Source organism: Aulonocara stuartgranti, assembly GCF_965226115.1.
Source record: "Aulonocara stuartgranti genome assembly, chromosome: 4".
In the NCBI taxonomy this organism is placed as follows: Eukaryota; Metazoa; Chordata; class Actinopteri; order Cichliformes; family Cichlidae; genus Aulonocara; species Aulonocara stuartgranti.
This window is the reverse complement of record NC_138942.1, coordinates 18,136,365-18,156,327: the sequence shown is the minus strand read 5'-3', so window position 1 is coordinate 18,156,327 and position 19,963 is coordinate 18,136,365. Positions and strand designations below refer to the sequence as shown.

Sequence of the window (19,963 nt, the reverse complement as noted above, 5' to 3'; positions counted from 1 at the left end):
AAGCTATTAAAGTATAGTGAACTCATTGTAATGCTCAAGAAATGTTCTCATTCTCTAGAGATGTCTGTGTGGGGACAAGCTGAACAGATCAAAGTTCATAGTCACTTGAATCACCTTTTTCTCTGTTCTGATGCTCATTTTGAACTTCAGCAGGTATTTTTGGCCACATCTAGATGCCTAAATATGTTGGGTTGCTGGCATGCGATTGGCTGATTAGATATGTGTTAACAAGTAGTTAAACAGGTGTACCTAATGAGTGCATTTGGTCCAAAAGCGACACAGACACGATATTCAAGATTTCAAAGTAGCTGATATATTTATTTCAGATCAGTGCTGCTGGTGGTCGTCTGTTTATAACAATCTCAACACAATATCAACCCAAAGGCAAGACTCGCAGCTGCCATTCAGAATACAAGAATCATACCTGATACGTCTCCGGAAGTGAAAACCAGCAGCTTTATATTGCTGAATATACAGTTTGTGTATATACAATATATGTTAAAGCAGGACACACTTGGAAGACTAAAGTTCAAACTTTTGCACAAACAATGACCGTGGAAGGACAATTAAGAAAAAAAAAAAAAAGGCAGCGTTTGTAAAAAAGCTTTACAAAATAAAGGAAGACAACATGCAACCTGGAGTCTGCACAAGCGGCAATGAACTGAGGGATAAATTGCTGTAGGAGAACTCAGCAGTACAATCTACACAAGAATATAACTACACTTTAAAGTCTCCATATGCCGCCATTCTGAGGTGTGCTGAAAGCCCTTCTGAACTTTCCAAATGATAAGAAATAACGATGATTACTCACAGAAAGCTGGCCAAATCTGAAAAGCTATCCCCCACCCAGCCCCATCTTTCCAGTTTAGCCTTTAGTCCACAGTAAGCCGGCCTTTTCTTCTAACCCAAAACTAAAGCGGTCAGGTGGAACAAACAGTTCACGAGATGGGACGTTTCAAGAGGCAAAAAGGTGTTGAGCGGTGCGATTTAAAATGAACAGAGGCAATTAATACATTATTCACATTCGTGCTTCTGAACCTTGCAGCTCGGGGCTTCTTTTCATAAATCTAACCTGCGCACAGTCACCCAGATATACAAGTGTTGAAACACCCTGCAAGCCTCTGCAGAGGAAGCAAAAAACCAATATGAGAAAATCAAATGAGGCATGTCTCCTCCTGTGTCTCACACACACACACACGAACACATAACATGATTATAGTCCTAAAAGCTCTGTGCAAGTCAGTTAATACAACACTGGGATATGAAGGTGAGTACTTTAAAATGGGGCTACGGGATGACTGAGATGTGCTGAAAACTCTGTTAATGAAATAACCGCTCCGGGGCTCCCGTGAGTATTTAAATCTACGCTCAGGCAGCTCTGAGTAGCTCTGTGAAATGATCGAATTTAATCAGTCTTTTCCCTCCCGTCAGCAGCGAAGCACAGGAGCATCGGGTTCAGTTCACATTATTATCAAAAAAGGATCCAGATGATGTTCACATGTGGGGAAGCGTTTCACTTCTAGTTGCAACGGATACAATATATATGAATAAAGGGATCGATCCTGGCCTAAGACTTCAGAGCCCTCTTCTTTATCCCGTCTTCTGCCACGAACTCTCACTGCATCTAAAATACAGACGTTTGGAGGTGAGATGTGAGACGTGAGGAGGTAGATTAACACACACAGAAACAAGACCTCGACGAGGCCGCTGCACCAACCTGTCCCTGCTGGGGATTGGCCGGCTGGCCGGAGGGCTGCTGTCCTGTTTGTCCATAGTACGCAGCCTGCTGCCTGTAGTACTCCGCCCAAGCTGCGCTGTAGTCCTGCTGGCCTCCCGTTGTGGATGCTGAACCTCCTCCTCCTCCTGCTGCTGCTGCTCCTGGAGCTGCAGCTGCTGTACCGGGTATAGAGCCGCCTGCCTGGGCTGAGAAACAGAAACAGACATGAAAAATTAAACAACAACAACAAAATTACATAAATTACTACCTAACATATGCAACATACTCGTACCCATCTTCTTGTAGTACTCCTCCCAGGCCTTGGTGTAGTCCGGCTGGCCCCCCGGTGTCTGTGCAGCCTGGGTCTGGTCACCTGCGGCTTGGGCACCTCCAGCCTGGTTTGCGGGGTACGGGGCTGGCGCAGCCCCCGATGGCTGCTGGTAGTACTGAGCGTAGTAGGCCGCCCAGGCTGCATTGGGGTCATTGGCTGCTGCCTTGCCTAGAAAAGACGCAGGGTGGAGGGGGTGAGGTCCTCATAGGGTGAGGGTGAGCCCCTGCTACTGGCCTGGAGACCGGGCTTGGAGACCAGGGGGAGGAAACAGAGACAGGGTTAGAGCCAGAGCTGCTACAGATAAAGACACCGCATCTCATCACATTTCCATCAGAACTCCTGTTGACCTTCTCAGATTAAAAAAAAAACAAGTATAATGAGAAATAAGTGCGAGGGCTGAGCAGTAAACACTTAAAATCAGCAGAGGTGGTGAAGCCAGCAGTGACTCACTGGGGTCATGTGGTGGTTGAGGCTGCCACTGCTGGTAGGTGTTGCTCCAGCCCTGCGAGCTGTACTGGGGAGGACCTGGAGGACCACCACTGAGGAAAGAAGAAGCGCTTTCTTATTTAAAAAACCAAAAACATCTCAGGGTCATCGTCAGTTCTCTGAAATCTGCTTTAAAGCTGCAGCCACTCACTGTGGAGGTCCAGGAGCCCCAGGCGGTCCGGGGTTGTAGGGGTTTGGGCTGTAAGGAACCATTGGCCCAGCAGGACCTGGCCCAGCTGTCCCCGGGCCCACAGGACACAGTGGACCCTGAAACACATCACATGATGCCACATGCCGAGTGTTCTTCTTGATCGGTAACTTAAGAAATAATAATTAAGAATAATGATAATCTAGAATGACAAGCACCTCGATCTTCTCCTCAATGAGCTGCTTGGCGTGGTCGATCTGCTGCGGGGACCCACGAATGATAAAAAGCTTAAAGTTGGGGTCTCCGTTGGGGGGTGGCTGTCGAGAGATTTCCACAAATGCCCCCGTCTGCTGGTTGATGGACTTGACGTTCTCTCCTCCTCTGCCAATCACAAGCCCACACTTTTGGGCGGGAATAGAGAAGGTCATTTCCCCTCCGGGGGGACCCCAACCGCCTTGTCCCCCACCTCGCCCCCTATTGCCTGAAGGCATTCCTGGAGGACCTGGGGGACCCTGTGGACAATTATACCACATTACTTCACATATGCCCAGTACGTCACAGCCTCTGGTGATTTTGCCTCATCTGACTACGTTAAAAACAAACAAACAAAAAAAAAAAACGAAACAAAAAAACAAGGCTAAGCACTTAATTTATCCAAATATTTATGGACGTTATGATGTGAGGCCTTCATCTATTGATTTATGATGTTTTAGAGTGTGACAGCTGATCCGTACCCCCTGTCCCTCCTCTCTGACCCGGATGCTCTGCAGCAGGTCGTTGATGATCTGAGCCGCGTGCTCGCAGCGTTCAGGCGGACCGCTGATGTGTGCGATCTTATCTGGACCGGTCCCGTCATCTGGAAGGGATTTAAAAGTGCATTAAGCGTTTGGGATTAACACTAAATGAAATCAATCAGGTCAGCTTCCAGCACCGGTCAAAGTGAGAATTAACAGCTTTCTGTAAATTAGGATCTCAAAAAAAGTGCAAAGTGGTAAAAAACAAAAACAAACAAAAAAGAAAACACGCTAAAGGGTCATGCCAGGTGACGTTCTGATGTGACCATTGTTCTTGTAACACTGGATCTATGCAGGGATCCTTCTTTATCTGATTTTCTTTTCAACATACAAGTCAAATCAATAGAAGAAGAAAAGGAGCCAATTTTACCAGCTCTACACAACAGCTTACGCAAAAGGCAATCACACTGCCTGAGTAAAAGATTCACCTGATACAAAGGGGCAAAGTACAGCAGATGCACAGGCTGTCAGGCTAGACAGCGAGTTTGTGACGCTTCATTTGTAGGCAAACTTTTACCCCCTCAAAAAATATCACTGCAATGGAGAAACCTGGTAATTATGTGTTTTAGGGCTTGTACTTCCAGGGGATTTGTGCCACCTAAAGACTCTCTGATGGATGGCAGTGCCAGCTGCCAGCATCTGTTCTGGTACTAATAACATTCATATTGATTTTACTAAATTTACTAAATTAAGTGGTGGCAGCTAAATGAGACCAAAACAGAGGAAAGCAGAACGTCAGCAAATGCGAAAGACGTATAAATGAAGCCACAACGCCGTCGTCAGAGCGTCCCACCTTGTTTGAACTGTATCCTGACTCCGGCATCATTCTGAATTTTCTTGATCATCTCTCCATTGCGTCCAATGACCACACCCACCGAGTGTCGTGGTACTGGGATCTAATATGACAAAAAAAAAAAAAAACACATCTATTGCTTCCTCTGTTTGTGATTTGGTTAAAAAAATGTTTTTAAAAACCCTCTGCAGTCACTTCCAGTCTTGCTCCGACACACAAACTTACATCCATGCCGCCTCCCATTCGGGAGCTGAATTCGCTTCTTTCGCTGTAGCCGCCTTGGTCTCTGTCCCTCAGAATCTCCTGCACCATCTCCTGGGCTTGCTGAAAAACCATTAAGGATCAGGAAGCTCGGCACTATGCCACATTTACTTAGACACAATAACAGGACTTTAAAGTTATACCTGGACTTTGTATGGGTCTCCAATAATGCGCAGAGGCTTGTCAACGTTGGGTCCCTGAGAGGCATCCTGGATTAGGATCATCTTGACCCCTGCACGCTCCTGCATCCAATAACACATAATGAAACATAATTATCAGCCATACGCACTTGAAAGTGTTTACCTACACTGGAGTTGCCTCCACTTAGGCTTTTACTGGCACACTAACAGGCTAATTTGGCTATTTTATATACAGTGAGCTTAATGTATAAGAATTATACTATCTATTATAAATTAGAAACATTAATGGCTTTAAAATGAATGTTGTGCTCCTCTTTAGTCCCACCCTTGCATGGTGCATGGATTGCTGCTATAAAGCATCAGGCTGACTGCTTTCAGTCTGCAGGAAAGCTCATGATCTTGCCCTGATCCAGTGTAAGACAAACCCAATTAAAAACCTCACATTCCTGTAGGATTAAATTAACTCAGACCTTTGCTGCTATTTTAATGTGAAAATACTGACTTTAAGAAAAAGGTTCAGATTTGGCCTAATCAACTCTGGTTGGGTCATGCTGACTTCTAAAAATGCTGAAGCAAAAAACATGAAACTTACCTGTAGCTGTTTGATGGTCTCTCCTCCCTTGCCGATGACTAGGCCGGCCTTGCCGGCTGGGATCATCATCTCATGAACTGCGCCATTCTGCCCGTTGCTGGAGTCATGATAAGAAGAAAGAGGGGGAGTACCTCTTCCTCGGGAGACTATCTCATTTAGCAGCCTCTTGGCTTTCCTAACCAAGGGAGGAGCTGATTGGTTACTTCATTTAAGAAACACATCACTCTAGTGTTTAGAATTAAGCACCAGACCGTTAAAACGCTTCCACATAAAACTGCAATGAGTGTATTTGTATGACGTCTAAAACTCACTGTATGGAGTCTTGTGTCCCTGTGAGGGAGACGTTTCTCTCTGGAAGACCTCCACTGTCTGCACAAGCAGAAAATGTACATATTTAACAAACTGAGCATAAAAATAATAATAATCAGAAGAAGTTTACACACACTCATCCTGGGCATGAATGTCATGGTAATTTCAGGCTTTTAATCATTTCTTTGAACTGTTCTTTATCCAGGGTGGTTAGTGACTGTACAGCATACACCTTTAATGACTTAAAAAAAATGTAGTTTCAATATTTTTTCAATTTTCTACAATCCACACAGTCTCAAAAGTATAGATAAAGTTAAATGTCTGTTAGTGAGTTGTACCTTAACCGGATGCTTTTGGTAGTCATCAAAAAACTTCTGGCAAAATTACAGCTGGATATCTGACCATGCTTCCTGACAGAATTTAGAAGAGTTCATTTAAACTTGTTGGTTTTCTAGCACAGACTCAGATTTTAATCTTAAAGCATTAAGCATACAATAGGGTTGAGATCAGGGCTTTGGGAAGACCATTCCAAAAGTGTCAGCCTGCTTTTATCTATTCCAAATGCAGTTTTGATTTGTGTTTAGGATCATGGCCCTGGTGGGACACCCAACTGTGTTGGAGTTTCACTTATCTAGCTGTTGATTTGAGGTGAAGTTGAAGAATTTGGAGATAGTCCTCCTTCCTCATCATTCCAACTTCTTTGTGCAATGTACCAGTACCACTGGCAGCTAAACAGTCTCAGAGCATGATACTACCACCACCATGCTTGACATTACAGCGTTAGATACAGTGTTCTTAGGTGCCTTTACTCCTCCAAAGTAGTAAAGGAGAGGCCTCTTGTGGGAAGCGTGACCATAAAGCTTTTCTACAGAAGGCATTCAGCTTGTCCATGTGTGGAAATTTGAGTAAAGCCTGAAGGTGTCCACTTTGGAGCAGGGGCTTCTTTCTTGGTCGGCACCCTCTCAGACTACGTCCACACTAGCCCGGATAGATTTGAAAACGTCGTTTTAGAAAGTCTGCGTTTTTGAGTGTCCACACTGCGACGGGACAGCTCTGTTTTCAAATGTATGCGTTTTCAAAACGCCGTCTCAGTGTGGACGGGAGGCCAAAACGGAGAGAAAACGATGCATTTTCAAATGAAAACGCATTAGTGTGGACGTAGCCTCAGTTCATGATGATGTAAAGCTTGTTTCACTGTGGCAGTGACACTGGTGTTCCAGCAGTCTTTTATGGCAGGCTTGAGTCTTGGTGGTTCCTGGGTTGTTCCTAAACATCTTAACCAGTTGCTTTTAAACTGAGGGTGACCGCTGGGGTCTTCTTCAGATCTTGGCAAAGTGGTGACATATCTGAAAAACTTTACTTCAGATATTTTTTGTTTGAATCCATGATTGTGATATCTGCAGTTGTTTAGAAATGGCTCCAAGAGACTCACCCACCTCGTGTAAATCTACAATTCTCCATCTTAGATCTTCACTAAATGCCTTTCAGTGAAGAACAGCATTAAGTGAGCGTATGTAAAGGTTTGACCCTATGTGGATTAGAGAAAATCCAAAATAAACCCAAACTTGTACACTAAATTCTTGTTTTATAAAGTAATTAAAGATGCATGCTGTACAATCATTTCACCCTGAAAAAAGAAAACCCCAAATTACACTGACATTCACGCCCAGGATGAGTATCTGTAGACGACGAGTGCAACCAGTACCTGGAGCTATCTGAACCTTGCAACCCGACTCTTGCTGTATCTTATTGATCTGTTCACCGCCACGGCCAATAACTGAAGAGAGAAGGTGGGGTTTAAAAAAAAGTGTGGTATACAGTACGTGTTAAAATAAAGCTGGGCTACACTCACTGAGTCCCACCATACTGTCTGGAACACTGTACTCCTCTGTGGTGGAGGTGGGTCTGATGCCATGATTACAGGAGGGATACAAAGGTGGGGGGGAAAAAAAGCAATAAATCAGACAATAGCAAAGTCAGATTAATACACAGTCACCTGAGAGGTACGAGATCTCACCTTTGCTGTGCAAGAGCAGCTAGCTGTGCACCAATAGCTGAATGAGAAAACAAGGCAGGGGAGAGGTTTAGGATTACCAACGGACTAATGTGGAGGACGCAGACACCCACTGTTGACTGTAGGTCACAAATAACAATGCATGCAACAGTAAGATGAACTCACACAGCGCTTTGGCTGACTCCAAGTCACTCTGAGCAGCCAGCTTCTTAGTCTCTGGCTCATCTGTCAGAGGAGGAAATGAAATGAATGTTCATAGGAGACTCCCTGGAACTAAAATAATCACAAAGCGAAATAAAGGTGCAGTCACCAGTATTTGTGTCCTCTAGCTGTCGTTTCTGCGCAGTGAAGGGAAAACTATCTGGAGCAGTGCTGTTGTTCACAGGAGGACCAGCGTCGCCCCCGATCTTAGCTGCGATCTGAAACACAAGCAGAAGATTTGCCAGATAGTTCACTGTAGTGCAGCAGATCTACAGTATTACTGCTTTTTAATGATTTTTACACATTTTTCTGATTTCCCCCCAAGCTCCCTCCTTGGGGTTAACCCACCCCACCCACGGAAATCCTGGGAATGCCTCTGGCGTGACTGTAGTTTATTTTATGGATCAGATCCACCATTACATTAAGATAAATAGAGTATTTTTTTTAATGAGCTATGTGATGGATACTGATGTGTTGAGGCCTGAGGTTGGGAAGAGTCCCACAGCTCTGGAAAACCTCCTGTGTTGTACCAGTGCCAAAGACTTCACGCCCCAAGGACCTCAACAGCTACAGGCCGGTGGCTCTGACATCCCACCTGATGAAGACCCTGGAGCGGTTGGTCCTGGCTCAGCTTCGGCGCCTAATAAGCTCATCACTGGACCCACTTCAGTTTGCCTACCAGCCTGGCATTGGAGCGGATGATGCCGTCATTCACCTCCTACATCGTTCCCTCGCTCACCTGGAGACCGCTGGAAGCACTGTGAGAATCATGTTCTTTGATTTCTCCAGTGCCTTCAACACCATTCTTCCCTCGGTTCTAAAGGACAAGCTGGTGAACTCTGGAGTGGACCATCACCTCACTACCTGGATCCTGGACTACCTCACCGACCGACCACAGTATGTGAGGACTCAGGGCTGTGTGTCGGACAGGGTCGTCTGCAGTACGGGGGCCCGACAGGGAACGGTTCTGGCTCCGTTCCTCTTCACCATCTACACTGCAGACTTCTCCCACAATTCCACCCAGTGCTTCCTGCAGAAGTTCTCTGATGACTCTGCAATAGTCGGCCTCATCACTGATGGGGACGACAAGGAGTACAGAGGTCTGACCCAAGACTTTGTGGACTGGTGCCAGCTGAACTACCTCCAGATCAACGCCAGTAAAACCAAGGAACTGGTGGTAGACTTCCGCAGGCACAAGCATTCTCCACTGCAACCACTGAACATCCAAGGTATGGACATTGAGGCTGTGGACAGCTACAGGTACCTTGGTGTTCATCTGAACAATAGACTGGACTGGACTCATAACTCAGACGCCCTCTACAGGAAAGGGCAGAGCAGGCTGTACCTGCTGCGGAGACTCAGGTCGTTTGGAGTGGAGGGCCCACTCCTGAAGACCTTCTATGACTCTGTTGTGGCTTCTGCTATCTTTTATGGCGTGGTCTGCTGGGGCGGCAGCATCTCTGCTGGGGACAGGAAGAGACTGAACAGGGTGATCCGAAGGGCCAGCTCTGTTCTAGGATGCCCTCTGGACCCAGTGGAGGTGGTGAGTGACAGGAGAATGGCGGCTAAGCTGTCATCCCTGATGGACAACATCTCCCACCCCATGCAGCAGACTGTGACAGCACTGAGCAGCTCCTTCAGTGGGAGACTGCGGCACCCACGGTGTGGGACGGAGAGATTTCGCAGGTCTTTCCTCCCCACTGCTGTCAGACTCCATAATAAAGACTTTAACTGATCAAGCACACACATCCATACATATGCAATAATACTAAGTGCAATAATCCTTTCTGTCATCGTTGTATTTTTACTCAGTTGTATATAGTATTTGTATTTGTATTCTATTTTTATCTTATTGTATATTTATTTTATTTTATTCTACTGTATATAGTATTTTATTTTATTCTATTCTGTACAGTTGTGTACTGTATTTATTCTTATTGTATTCTAATTTTTGCCTCATAACTTTTGCACTGTCCACTTCCTGCTGTGACAAAACAAATTTCCCACGTGTGGGACTAATAAAGGTTATCTTATCTTATCTTATCTTTTCTATTCTTTGGCCTTGAGGCTGCAGCACACACCTGAATTATCCTGAAACACCTTTATATAAACTACTAACATTCATAATGTAGCTCAGCGCAGAGGAAGAAGCTGGTAGTGAAGTGAAGATAATAATGTTCTCTGAAGGTTTTCAGTGTTGTCACACTGGATATTTGGTGGGACGCTGAAACTGTCCGGCCTCAGTTAAAGCTAACGCTGACATGTGATGGATGAAGCGGCAGAGGTGTGCCTGACTGTAGACACATTCACCATGAAGTGTTCGAATGTCAAATTTAACCTGGTCTCAGGTGTGTCCGCCTTCATACATGCTAGCTTCTTAGCTGTCTGTCTCATCCCTGCCTCACCTGCCGGGCCCGCTGCACCGCGTCCGCAAACGCATCCTTCTTGGCGCCCCCCGCTCCGTTCCCCACAGCCGCCTGTCCGGGCAGAGGAGCCCCGGGGACGGGCGGAGGTACCGCGTTGTACTCCGACATGGTATCCAGAAAAGACCGAAGAGGAGAGAGAAGCAGAAAGCCGGGATCAGAGCTACGCAGGAGTGGGATGGGAAGTCAAGAAAGTGACGGGAAGGATATCGCTGGTTGGAGACACGACGGAGGCCGGCGAGGATCATTCGCAATTTTATTGTTGTTTTGGTGGTAGCTGATTTATTATCATAGAAAACATGATCAAAGCTCATATGCAGGATGTAAAAGAGACTTTTTATTTTAAAAAAAATAGTTGTGCTTGAGCGATTTAACAGCCTATCCAAAGCCCAATAACTTATGTTTCTTTAAATAGATTTTGTATTATGAACAAAAAACATAAAAAGGAAAAGTAACCGAACTTTAATTGTGGTGGGATACAGGTGCAATATAGCAGAAATGAACTACTTTGGTCCAGCACTACAGTAAACATGGTTTAGGTATTTTCCACCTCCGTCCCAAGTTACTTACATCTTCCCAATAAGATGACTCTTGCTTAAAAATATAAAACTGCAGTCGACCTTTCAAGTCTGTTTTCTGAGTAAAGTTTGAGCCAAATCATGAAACACTTGAAATGCAATTATCGTAATAAACTCAGCAACCATTTCAGATTTTTTAAAATCAGCTGTGATTCTTATGGTGCACTTCTATGAAATGCGATCTAATATCAGCTGTACTTGTACTCCAAGTTTCTAGTATCGGAGAGACTTGGGCTATATGTGTCTTATGGACTTTGAATCAACACTGGGACAAATATTTTGTCATGTATTCAAGTAACTGTGAGTGGAGCTGTGGAACACGCAAGATTTCTTTGATGGCTTGTCGATTTCTAACATATCTCCCAGGAAGTCAATATAGGTTCTCCTCTATATTGACTTCCTGGGAGTCAATATAGAGGAGAACCTTTCCTGGAGTGTGAACACCTCCGAGCTGCTGAAAAAGGCCCAACAGAGACTGTACTTCCTGAGAATTCTCAGGAGGAATAACATCACACAGAAACTGCTGGTGTCCTTCTACAGAGCCACCATTGAGAGTGTTCTAACTTACTGCATATGTATTTGGTACACTAGCTGCACAGGGGCTCAGAGGAAAGCACTCCAAGGGATCATTAACACCGCCCAAAAGATCACTGGCTGCCCTCTCCCCACACTGGAAGTTCTACACAATGCCCACTGTTTTAAAAAGGCCCAAAACATCATAAAAGACACCTCACATCCTGGCCACTCCCTGTTCGAACTGTTGCCCTCAGGCAGACGGTACAGGGCAATCAGAGCAAGGACTAATAGACTCAAACACAGCTGTTATCCAACTGCAATAACACATCTGAATACTACAAAAAAATGTCCATCACGCCACTCTTGTGTTAATCCATGCACGGTCTGAAGCATGTGTGTGGGAATGTATGTGAATGTTTTACTGTTACATCTTATTAGTATTTTAAGTATTCTATCTATTTTATTTATTGAATTTTATTGTTTTATTTATATTTTGATATTGCTAGGGATGATGCAATGATCGGGGACCATTCTTCATTTCGTTGTTCTCGTGACAATGACAATAAAGTTTCTGATTCTGATTCTGATCAATGACACCGTAAATTTGTAGTTTTTAAAAAAAAAATAATGCATTGTATTAGTTGCATCTTTAAAATATGTTTATCAAAATGTGTAATTCTAATGATTATTTAAACATAATTTTATGCAGTAAAATATATGGAAATTAAATTAGGGCATTAACAGATGGAACTAAGTTTTTTACACTGCAGCATTTTGCTGTAAATTCTTTTCTTAGAGTGAAAGTACTGGGTTGCAAAATTATTACAGTCTACATTTCAAAGTTGTTGTTTTTTATCACAAGCAAAATACAGAAAACAGTCAAACATAAAATCTTTATTGAATTCTTAACGTTGAACCATTTAATGTAGAACCAGGGGCAAATATAAGGTTTGGGCTAGGGTGGCATCAGCCGTTTTGACAACGAGAATCTGCTAACTATATTAAAACCAACTGAAGGTTGCATAGCTTATTACATAAAAAAATAACCTATTTTTAAAAAATCAGGATCTTAGTACCTCTGTTTCAATCCAGTTTTTTTAGTTTGCTTAGCAAGTTCCTGCATTTGAGTTTTTATAGAGTTTTTCTTCTAATGAATAACTATCTTGTCCGTTGTGGGAATTGCTGGTTAATCATTTTCATCAGGCAGAGGACTTTCATCCACATGACTGGCTGAGGCGCTCATGCTGCCAATCCCCGAGGTGACATCAGAGTTTCCAGCTCTGGTCTTCAGCCATTCAGACACTTTGGCACGTGCTCTTTGATTAAAAAGTTCTGACATGTTCCCGAACTCGGAGGGAACGTCTCCGCACACTGAAACAGAAATTGAATGCTATTTGATATCATACCCACAAGTAAAAATATAAAACAAATTCAGAGTTTTCTCTAATTAATATCAACTCACTGCTTGGAATGAAAACTCCATCCAAGCTGGCTCCTCGCTTCACAAATGGTTGTTTTGGCTCTTCTGGTTCATTTACAACAGCTCTCAACATTCGGTCTATCAGCTCTTGCTCCCTCCTGTTCCACTCTTCTTCTGTCAGCACAGGCTGTTTTTTCCCTTGTTTGCTTTCAGCAGTGAAGCATTGTTCCTTGTTCCGTGTAATCAAATCAATTATTTTTTGGAAGAGCAGTTTGACAGGAAAATGATAACCCAAACTATGGCAGTTGAGGACATGATATCTGTACCCACACTTTTCCACCAGCCACTGGAGGCTTTTCCCCTCTCCTGCAATGTGCTCCTCAATGAGTCTGTCATTCAGCCAGTCTCCCCAGGTGAACAACACCATGCAATGTCTCCACACTCTCTCTCCAAAGGGCATCAACAGCTCAACCAGTGCTTTGTGGTCTTCCTCTGTGAATGCTTTGGAAATGGGAACAACCAAGAGAAAAACATGAGGGCCTGGAGCGCACATGGAGACGCTGCGGAGAACTTCTTCTTTTAGCCAGACAGGAGCCGTCGTGTCTGCAGGCCAGCCTGGAGTCTCAACGACTGCAACATTTATTCCACCTAAATTTCCTTCATGCTTTACACACTTTTCTGTTCTTCTCCGGTCCTCGAATTCCTGCACAATTTTTTTTTTATTTAACAATTGTTACAGATCTGATAAATTAAATTAAATCTTATCCTTTCTATATCACATTTCAATTCAGGCAGCATATTGGGTTACCTTTTTCAACAAACTTCTCTCAAATATTGTTTTGAAAAAGATTTTGTTTCCTGCCATACTCTTCCCAGATTCCTCTCTGCCAAGCAGTACAATCCTCAGGTCAGTGATTTTCAGCCTCTCTCCTGTAAAAAAGTAAAGTTTAAACTGAAAGAGTGACTAAAATAATGCCATAATTATTTGATGATTTTTTGATTACCTTCAAATAACTTTCCCAGTATTCTTGATTGTCTTTCAGTGGTCTTTCTGATCCTTCTAGCTAATTTTCCTTCTGCCTCTTTTCTGGCCTCCAGCTGTGCTTCACGATCCGGATCAACTTCATAATGTGAGTTTTCATTTCCTGCCCACATCTCTTCAATCTTCTCCAGGAGATCTTGTACCTGCATCTCATCATTATCCTTCATGTTGTCCAGGACGTGGTACCTGTTCCCACACTGCTTCATCAGCCACTGCAGACCTTCCTCACTCTCTATACGTTCTTCCACAGTCTTCACTCCCAGCCAATCACCTCTAGTGAACAGAACAATGGTGTGCTTCCAGACATCATCCCTAAACAGACTCATGTGCTCCTGGACTGCTCTATGATAGGATGTATTAAATGCAGATGCCAGGCCTACCACGAGGAGCACTGCGTGGGGTCCTGGAGTGCACATGTACACACTGTTCTCTATTTCATGTTTATCTGTCTCAGAGGTGTCCTGAAGGGTGTGGTTGTAGAACCAGCCAGGAGAATCCACCACTGCGAGTGTCCTTTCTCCCAGAATGCCGTGATTAATTTCACAGGACATCGTTGTTCTTCTGTGATGAACAGCAAAAGCCTTTTTCCTCAGAATGGTGTTTCCAGCCGAGCTCTTAGCTGACCACTGAGCACCAACCATCACTAGTCTTAAATGTGCTGGTGGGGTTTTACCACCTGCAGAAGCAAAACTAATTAAGAATCAGGCATATAGTTTTAATGCATTCAAATCATGATATATATATATATATATATATATATATATATATATATATATATATATACATATACACATACATCACCAAAACCAACCAGCTGATCTACACCATGGCAGCAGTGATATCACTAGGATATTTTGGATAAAACCTGGGGCCCGTTCTTCGTACGTCGCTTACTACATCCAAGATCAAATGACACATCCAAGACCAAATCATCGCGCTAACCGTGAGCTCACTAATCCGGTTCCCCGAACACACCTGCTGTTGACGATTAGTACAGCTGGATGAAGTAATGTGAGATCACTGGGTGTCGTAAAAGGGGCTACGCATCGATAGTAGAAACATTGATCGGCAACCCTCTGATTGGTCGGTGAAAATGTCGAAGGAGCGCGCTCGGTATTTTTCGGCAGCAGAGCAAGAACTCTTGAGTGAGGGATTTCAGGAGTTTCAGAGTTTAATCAGTTGTAGCCACAGCTGCCCTGGGGCAGACTGACAGAAGCCAGGCTGCCATATCGCGCCATCGGCCCCTCTGGCCAACACCAGTAGGCGGTAGGGTAGATTTATTATATTACACTATATTATCCAATATTATATTACATTATATTATATTATGTTATATTATATCCCCTTTCACATTAGAGCCACAACAGGACCCACTAGAACATGGGAACAAGTAAAAGTGAAATATAAGAATATTCTACAGAATGGTAATATTGATCACTTATATTGCTTTTAGTCTCTTGAAAAGAGACCCTGGAATAATCTGTTTGTTTGTTCATAACAGCAACCAAGAAAAGGGCAGGGTATTTTTAGTGTTGTAAATAAAGTGTATTTATCTTTTGACTATTTTAACCGGGTAATACGTTTTCTGTTTCTGTGATCACCCCCTGCTGCTCTTCCAATTATTGAAGGGGTTCCCTTCTACACTTGTGACATAAGCACTAGAAATCTCAAACCAAGGAGAACAGGAGAGCTAGAAGTACAAAAAATGCAACCCAAAACACAACTGCCATAAAATGTGATAATATCAAAATAAAAGTACAAAAACTCAAAACACTGGGGCACCGACCGAGGACCATGACACATTGCCGTATACATGGATCTTGGAATGCCTACAATTGTCCAAGATTAAAAGGACCCTCAGAGCCTTCATCAGAAATTCAATGGGGATGTGGGGAACAACACTAGAGGCCAACTTCAAGCCAACTGCACAAGTTTCCACAAGGAGATGCTCTGTCCCCATTCGTCATAGTCCTGAATCCTCTCAGTTAAATAGCTGACAAGACTTGCTACACATACCGAATGGAGCAATTATTAGCCACCTCCTCTACGTGGATGACATCAAGCTGTATGCCAAGAGTGAACGAGACATAGATATACTGATCCATACCACTAGGATCTACAGCAATGACATCGGAATGTCATTCGGACTGGAGAAGTCTAGTCAGATGGTAACAAAGAGAAGAAAAATAGTCCGAAAAATAGTCAGAGCAACATTACAGACCTTAAGGATAGCTACAAGTGCCCAAGAATTCCAATGATAAATAGGAATCATGAAAGCTGCAACCACCAAATACCTAGTGAGAGTAAGGCAAGTCCTGAGGAGTCAGCTGAATGGAAAGAATACGATCTGGGCAATAGCTACCAACAAGATCTGGTACCTACGCTGTCCCAGTGATTAGATATCCAATTGGGATAATAAGCTGGCCAAATAAAAAGATAAAAACTATTGACAACAAGACTTGGAAGCTCCTTACTATGCATGGAGGATTTCACCCAAAATCCAGCACTGTGTGCTAAGCAGAAGGAAGGAGGCCAAGAACTAGTGAGAGCAACAAAGTCAGATGTTTTCTCCAAGTTCAAAAGACCCAAGTAGACATGAGCAAACTGAAAGAAACTCCGTCCCGGGTCTGGTCCGTGGATCGGGTTTCCCCGAGGCGTGGGCGTCTATAAGCAGAGTTTTGTCTTTACCCTATAAGATTCAAAATTATTCTTAAGTAACACTCAGCAATATATTCTCAAGTAGCACTCAGATATGCCGTCAGCGGGTTAGTTACGACGTCGGGAGCAGTTAGGAGAACAAAATGATACAGAGACTGTTCAGGTTGCTTTCCCAAAATCAACTCAAAGTTTTATTCTTTTGTGCAGCAGTATTTATAGGCAGAAAGTTCGTGTGTCAACAAGTTTCAAGTTAAAACCATATAAGGAAGGTCCCCCAGCTCTGAAAGAGGCCTTCTACAATCGTATCTCAACATACCTTTGACAGGTCCGTTAAACACTAGACAGTTAGAATCCTTTGTTCTACAAGATGCACCCTCAAGGCCTATAAATCTTATACAGAGGTCTCCTACATCCGTGAGTTCTGACACAACCCAGATGGTCTTCACATAAACATCTTCTGCAAGGGAGTGATAAGTAAAAGAGTGATTTGTTGGTGTTTTCCCTCCAACCTTAGTATCTACTTTCACACCATAAAATCTTGAGTTGACAAAGCAAGAGAAAATGACGGTTAACATAAAGAGCCTTGTTGAGTCACAGAATCTTCTGTCTAATATCATCAAAAAAAGTACCCAGTACATGCTCCCATAATACTAAAATATCTAACACAAACTGCCATGGAAGTTTCAATGGAACTGAAACTGGAACCTATGGATCGGACCTTATCTCTATAGGGATTCTGTTTTTAAGTTACAAAGTAGCGACAGACCATGAGTCCCTACATTCAGAAGGCAAATATCTCTAATGAATATCTAAATGTAACTGTAACTAGTAACTGGTATCCATTGCCTTGTCTCATGTGGTGGTACATGAAATATCTTGTATGTGTGTGTGAATAAAGTGAGAAATATGTCTCATTTTCTTCTGTAATTTACTTTAGAGATTTATTAGTCTTTAATTCAACTTTATTAAGGGGCGATCGTGGCTCAAGAGTTGGGAGTTCGCCTTGTAATCGGAAGGTTGCCGGTTCGAGCCCCAGCTTGGACAGTCTCGGTCGTTGTGTCCTTGGGCAAGACACTTCACCTGTTGCCTACTGGTGGTGGTCAGAGGGCCTGGTGGCGCCAGTGTCCGGCAGCCTCGCCTCTGTCAGTGCGCCCCAGGGTGGCTATGGCTACAATGTAGCTTACCATCACCAGTGTGTGAATGTGTGTGTGAATGGGTGGATGACTGGATATGTAAAGTGCTTTGGGGTCCTTAGGGACTAGAAAAGCGCTATATAAATACAGGCCATTTACCATTTATTGTGATTTTTTTTCAGGACCTCTTTGACTCACCTTCAATTAGTGCTCTGAGTTTCCTTCTGTGTGTCTGCACCTCATCAAACCTCTTAGATGCTCTGTCACTTATTGCTTTCATTTCCTCCCTCATAGCGTTTCCATGAGCACGATCAATGGGATAGTGACGGCCTCCATTTGCAGCAACCATTACGTCGATTTTCTCAAAAAGCTTTTCAACTTGACTGCTGTCCTCCCTGTTACTCATACAGAGGGCATGTTTTCTGTTTCCACATTGCTCAAGAATCCACTGCATTTCTGACCACATACTGATTTTGAAGTTGATATTTTTTTTTTCCCATGGATCTTCAGCAGTGAACAGTACGATGGTGTGATTCAACACATCCTTGTGGAAAAGTTTCAGGTGCTCGTTTAAAGATGATATGAAGATCTGGGGCAAAAAAAAGCTATGATGAAAGACCAGAAGAAATGCGTGAGGTCCTGGGGGACACAGATGGACGCTGTTCTGGATTTCTATCTGATCCAGCTTTGGGGTGTTTTCTAGTGGATAGTGCCACCACCAGCCTGGAGTATCCACCACAGTGACCCGTCTGCCATGAACCTCCTGCTGCCCCGCCACACTCTGGGCAGTTCTTCTGCTGGTGTCAAAAACATTTTGACCCAGTATGATGTTACCGCTCAGACTCTTATTACTGGGCTCTCCTGTTAATTCTCTGCCACCTATCAGCACGATCCTCAACTCTGGAGAGTCGTGACTGTGCCCTGCAACACAGATGCAGCACTGTTTACAAACTGTAAAACTATAAAAGTGTCTTCATACAGAATTTATGGACACGTTTGTGTAACTGCAAGTACTAGTAAATAAAACTGTGAAAACAATGTGAGTAGATAGCAGTGGTATGTTTGCTTAGCTTGTTGTCCATCAGTTTAAAAGCCAAGATGACAGAGGTGTGAAATAAAATGATGTTTTATACACACAGAATAATCTGTAAATGATATCTCTGTTAAGCACTGAGTACTCTACTGAACACTGTGGAATCTAAGCACAATCAGACATGCGACACTGAAAGTCACTTCCCTGTATGCAAAGACACGGCCAGTAACAACTGAGTCTGATTAAAAATGTGCTTCCTTGTTATGTTAACAAATAAATCAAAACAGTCTTATATTCCATTTCTATATACAGGTTTCATGAACAGAATAATATTTACCAGAGCTGGGAACAGCAACCTCATCAGCCATTGTTTAACTAAAGTGAAACAAAGAACAGGAACGGCAGAACTCAAAGAACCAGTTTTGATCATCTACAAGCTGTTTTCTTAAAGGAGAAATACCAAATATTTACTTTAGAAATGTGGTGATATTCTTTTTAAAATCACTTCAGCCAAACAGTGCTGCGAAGAAGTATTTGTCCCTTCCTGATTTCTTGGTTTTTGTTTTTGTTTTTTTCCATATTTGTTAAATGTTTCAGATGGTAAAATAAATGTTGATATTAGACTAAAGTAACCTGATTAAATACAACAGTGATTATTTAATTTATTAAGGTAAGAAAGTTGTCCAATCCTACCTGGTCCTGTGCGACAAAGTGAGAGCTTAGTTCAGTTTCACTAACCACACCCAGGCCTTATTACTGCCAGACTTGCTGAATCATGAAATCACCAAAAGGAAGAAAAACTGTCTGATAAAGTGAAGTAGGCTAAAAGCTCTCAAACAGCACCACATAATAACACAGTCTAAGGAAACAGCTGAGAAATAAAGCCATTGACATCTCTCAGTCTGGAAAGACAAATGGAGAAGATTTGGAGCATAAAAGATGTCATAAGAGAACCAGAACAACATTTAAAGAACCGCAGGCCTCACTCACCTCAGTCAATATCAAAGTTCATGATTCAACAATAAGAAAAAGACTGTGAAAAATGGCGTCCATGGGAGAGCAAAAAGAACACAAAGGTTCGTATCATTCCCCAAGAAATATATTAAATAAAATAATATTAAATTGAAATTATATATATTATATATAAACTAATAGTCTATGAACTGATGAGGAAAAAAGGTTCATTTTTTGGAAGTCAAACGTGGTGGTGGTAGTATGATGGCCTGGCGCTTCTTTGCTGCACAAGGTCTGCTTGCAGTTTTTAGCAGAGACTTTTACATATCCTTTATTTATCCGGGTAAAAAGTGTCATTGACATAAAAAATGTCTTTTTTTAAAGAAAGATCTGGCCAGAAGGGAAGCAGAAATTGTAAAA

At 43.0% G+C, this 19,963-nt stretch overlaps 2 protein-coding genes across 5 annotated transcripts; both read right to left on the bottom strand.

The window, feature by feature from the left end:
• Positions 1–290: 290 nt before the first annotated feature.
• On the bottom strand, positions 291–10,454 carry LOC309704543 (far upstream element-binding protein 2-like). 3 transcript variants are annotated; one of them, XM_082529761.1, is made up of 18 exons: positions 10,192–10,454; positions 7,896–8,004; positions 7,751–7,810; positions 7,589–7,625; positions 7,424–7,476; positions 7,277–7,348; positions 5,574–5,631; positions 5,263–5,437; positions 4,674–4,772; positions 4,495–4,593; positions 4,270–4,372; positions 3,417–3,538; positions 2,901–3,194; positions 2,686–2,801; positions 2,499–2,587; positions 2,010–2,216; positions 1,718–1,923; positions 291–1,624 (listed from the first exon to the last, which is right to left on the bottom strand). In XM_082529761.1, the coding sequence occupies exons 1-18, from the start codon at positions 10,318–10,320 to the stop codon at positions 1,616–1,618; spliced, it is 2,037 nt and encodes a 678-aa protein (XP_082385887.1). In that variant the 5' UTR covers positions 10,321–10,454; the 3' UTR covers positions 291–1,615. The 3 variants fall into 3 exon arrangements, with proteins under 3 accessions (XP_082385887.1, XP_082385888.1, XP_082385889.1); XM_082529762.1 differs by lacking the exons at positions 291–1,624; positions 1,718–1,923 and having other exon boundaries at positions 2,100–2,303; XM_082529763.1 differs by lacking the exons at positions 291–1,624; positions 1,718–1,923 and having other exon boundaries at positions 2,100–2,294.
• Positions 10,455–12,177: 1,723 nt separating this feature from the next.
• Positions 12,178–19,432, bottom strand: LOC309704478 (GTPase IMAP family member 8-like). 2 transcript variants are annotated; one of them, XM_082529651.1, is made up of 7 exons: positions 19,061–19,432; positions 18,927–18,964; positions 17,755–18,477; positions 13,728–14,441; positions 13,532–13,653; positions 12,766–13,426; positions 12,178–12,674 (listed from the first exon to the last, which is right to left on the bottom strand). In XM_082529651.1, the coding sequence occupies exons 2-7, from the start codon at positions 18,955–18,957 to the stop codon at positions 12,490–12,492; spliced, it is 2,436 nt and encodes an 811-aa protein (XP_082385777.1). In that variant the 5' UTR covers positions 18,958–18,964; positions 19,061–19,432; the 3' UTR covers positions 12,178–12,489. The 2 variants fall into 2 exon arrangements, with proteins under 2 accessions (XP_082385777.1, XP_082385776.1); XM_082529650.1 differs by having other exon boundaries at positions 19,283–19,431.
• Positions 19,433–19,963: the final 531 nt, after the last annotated feature.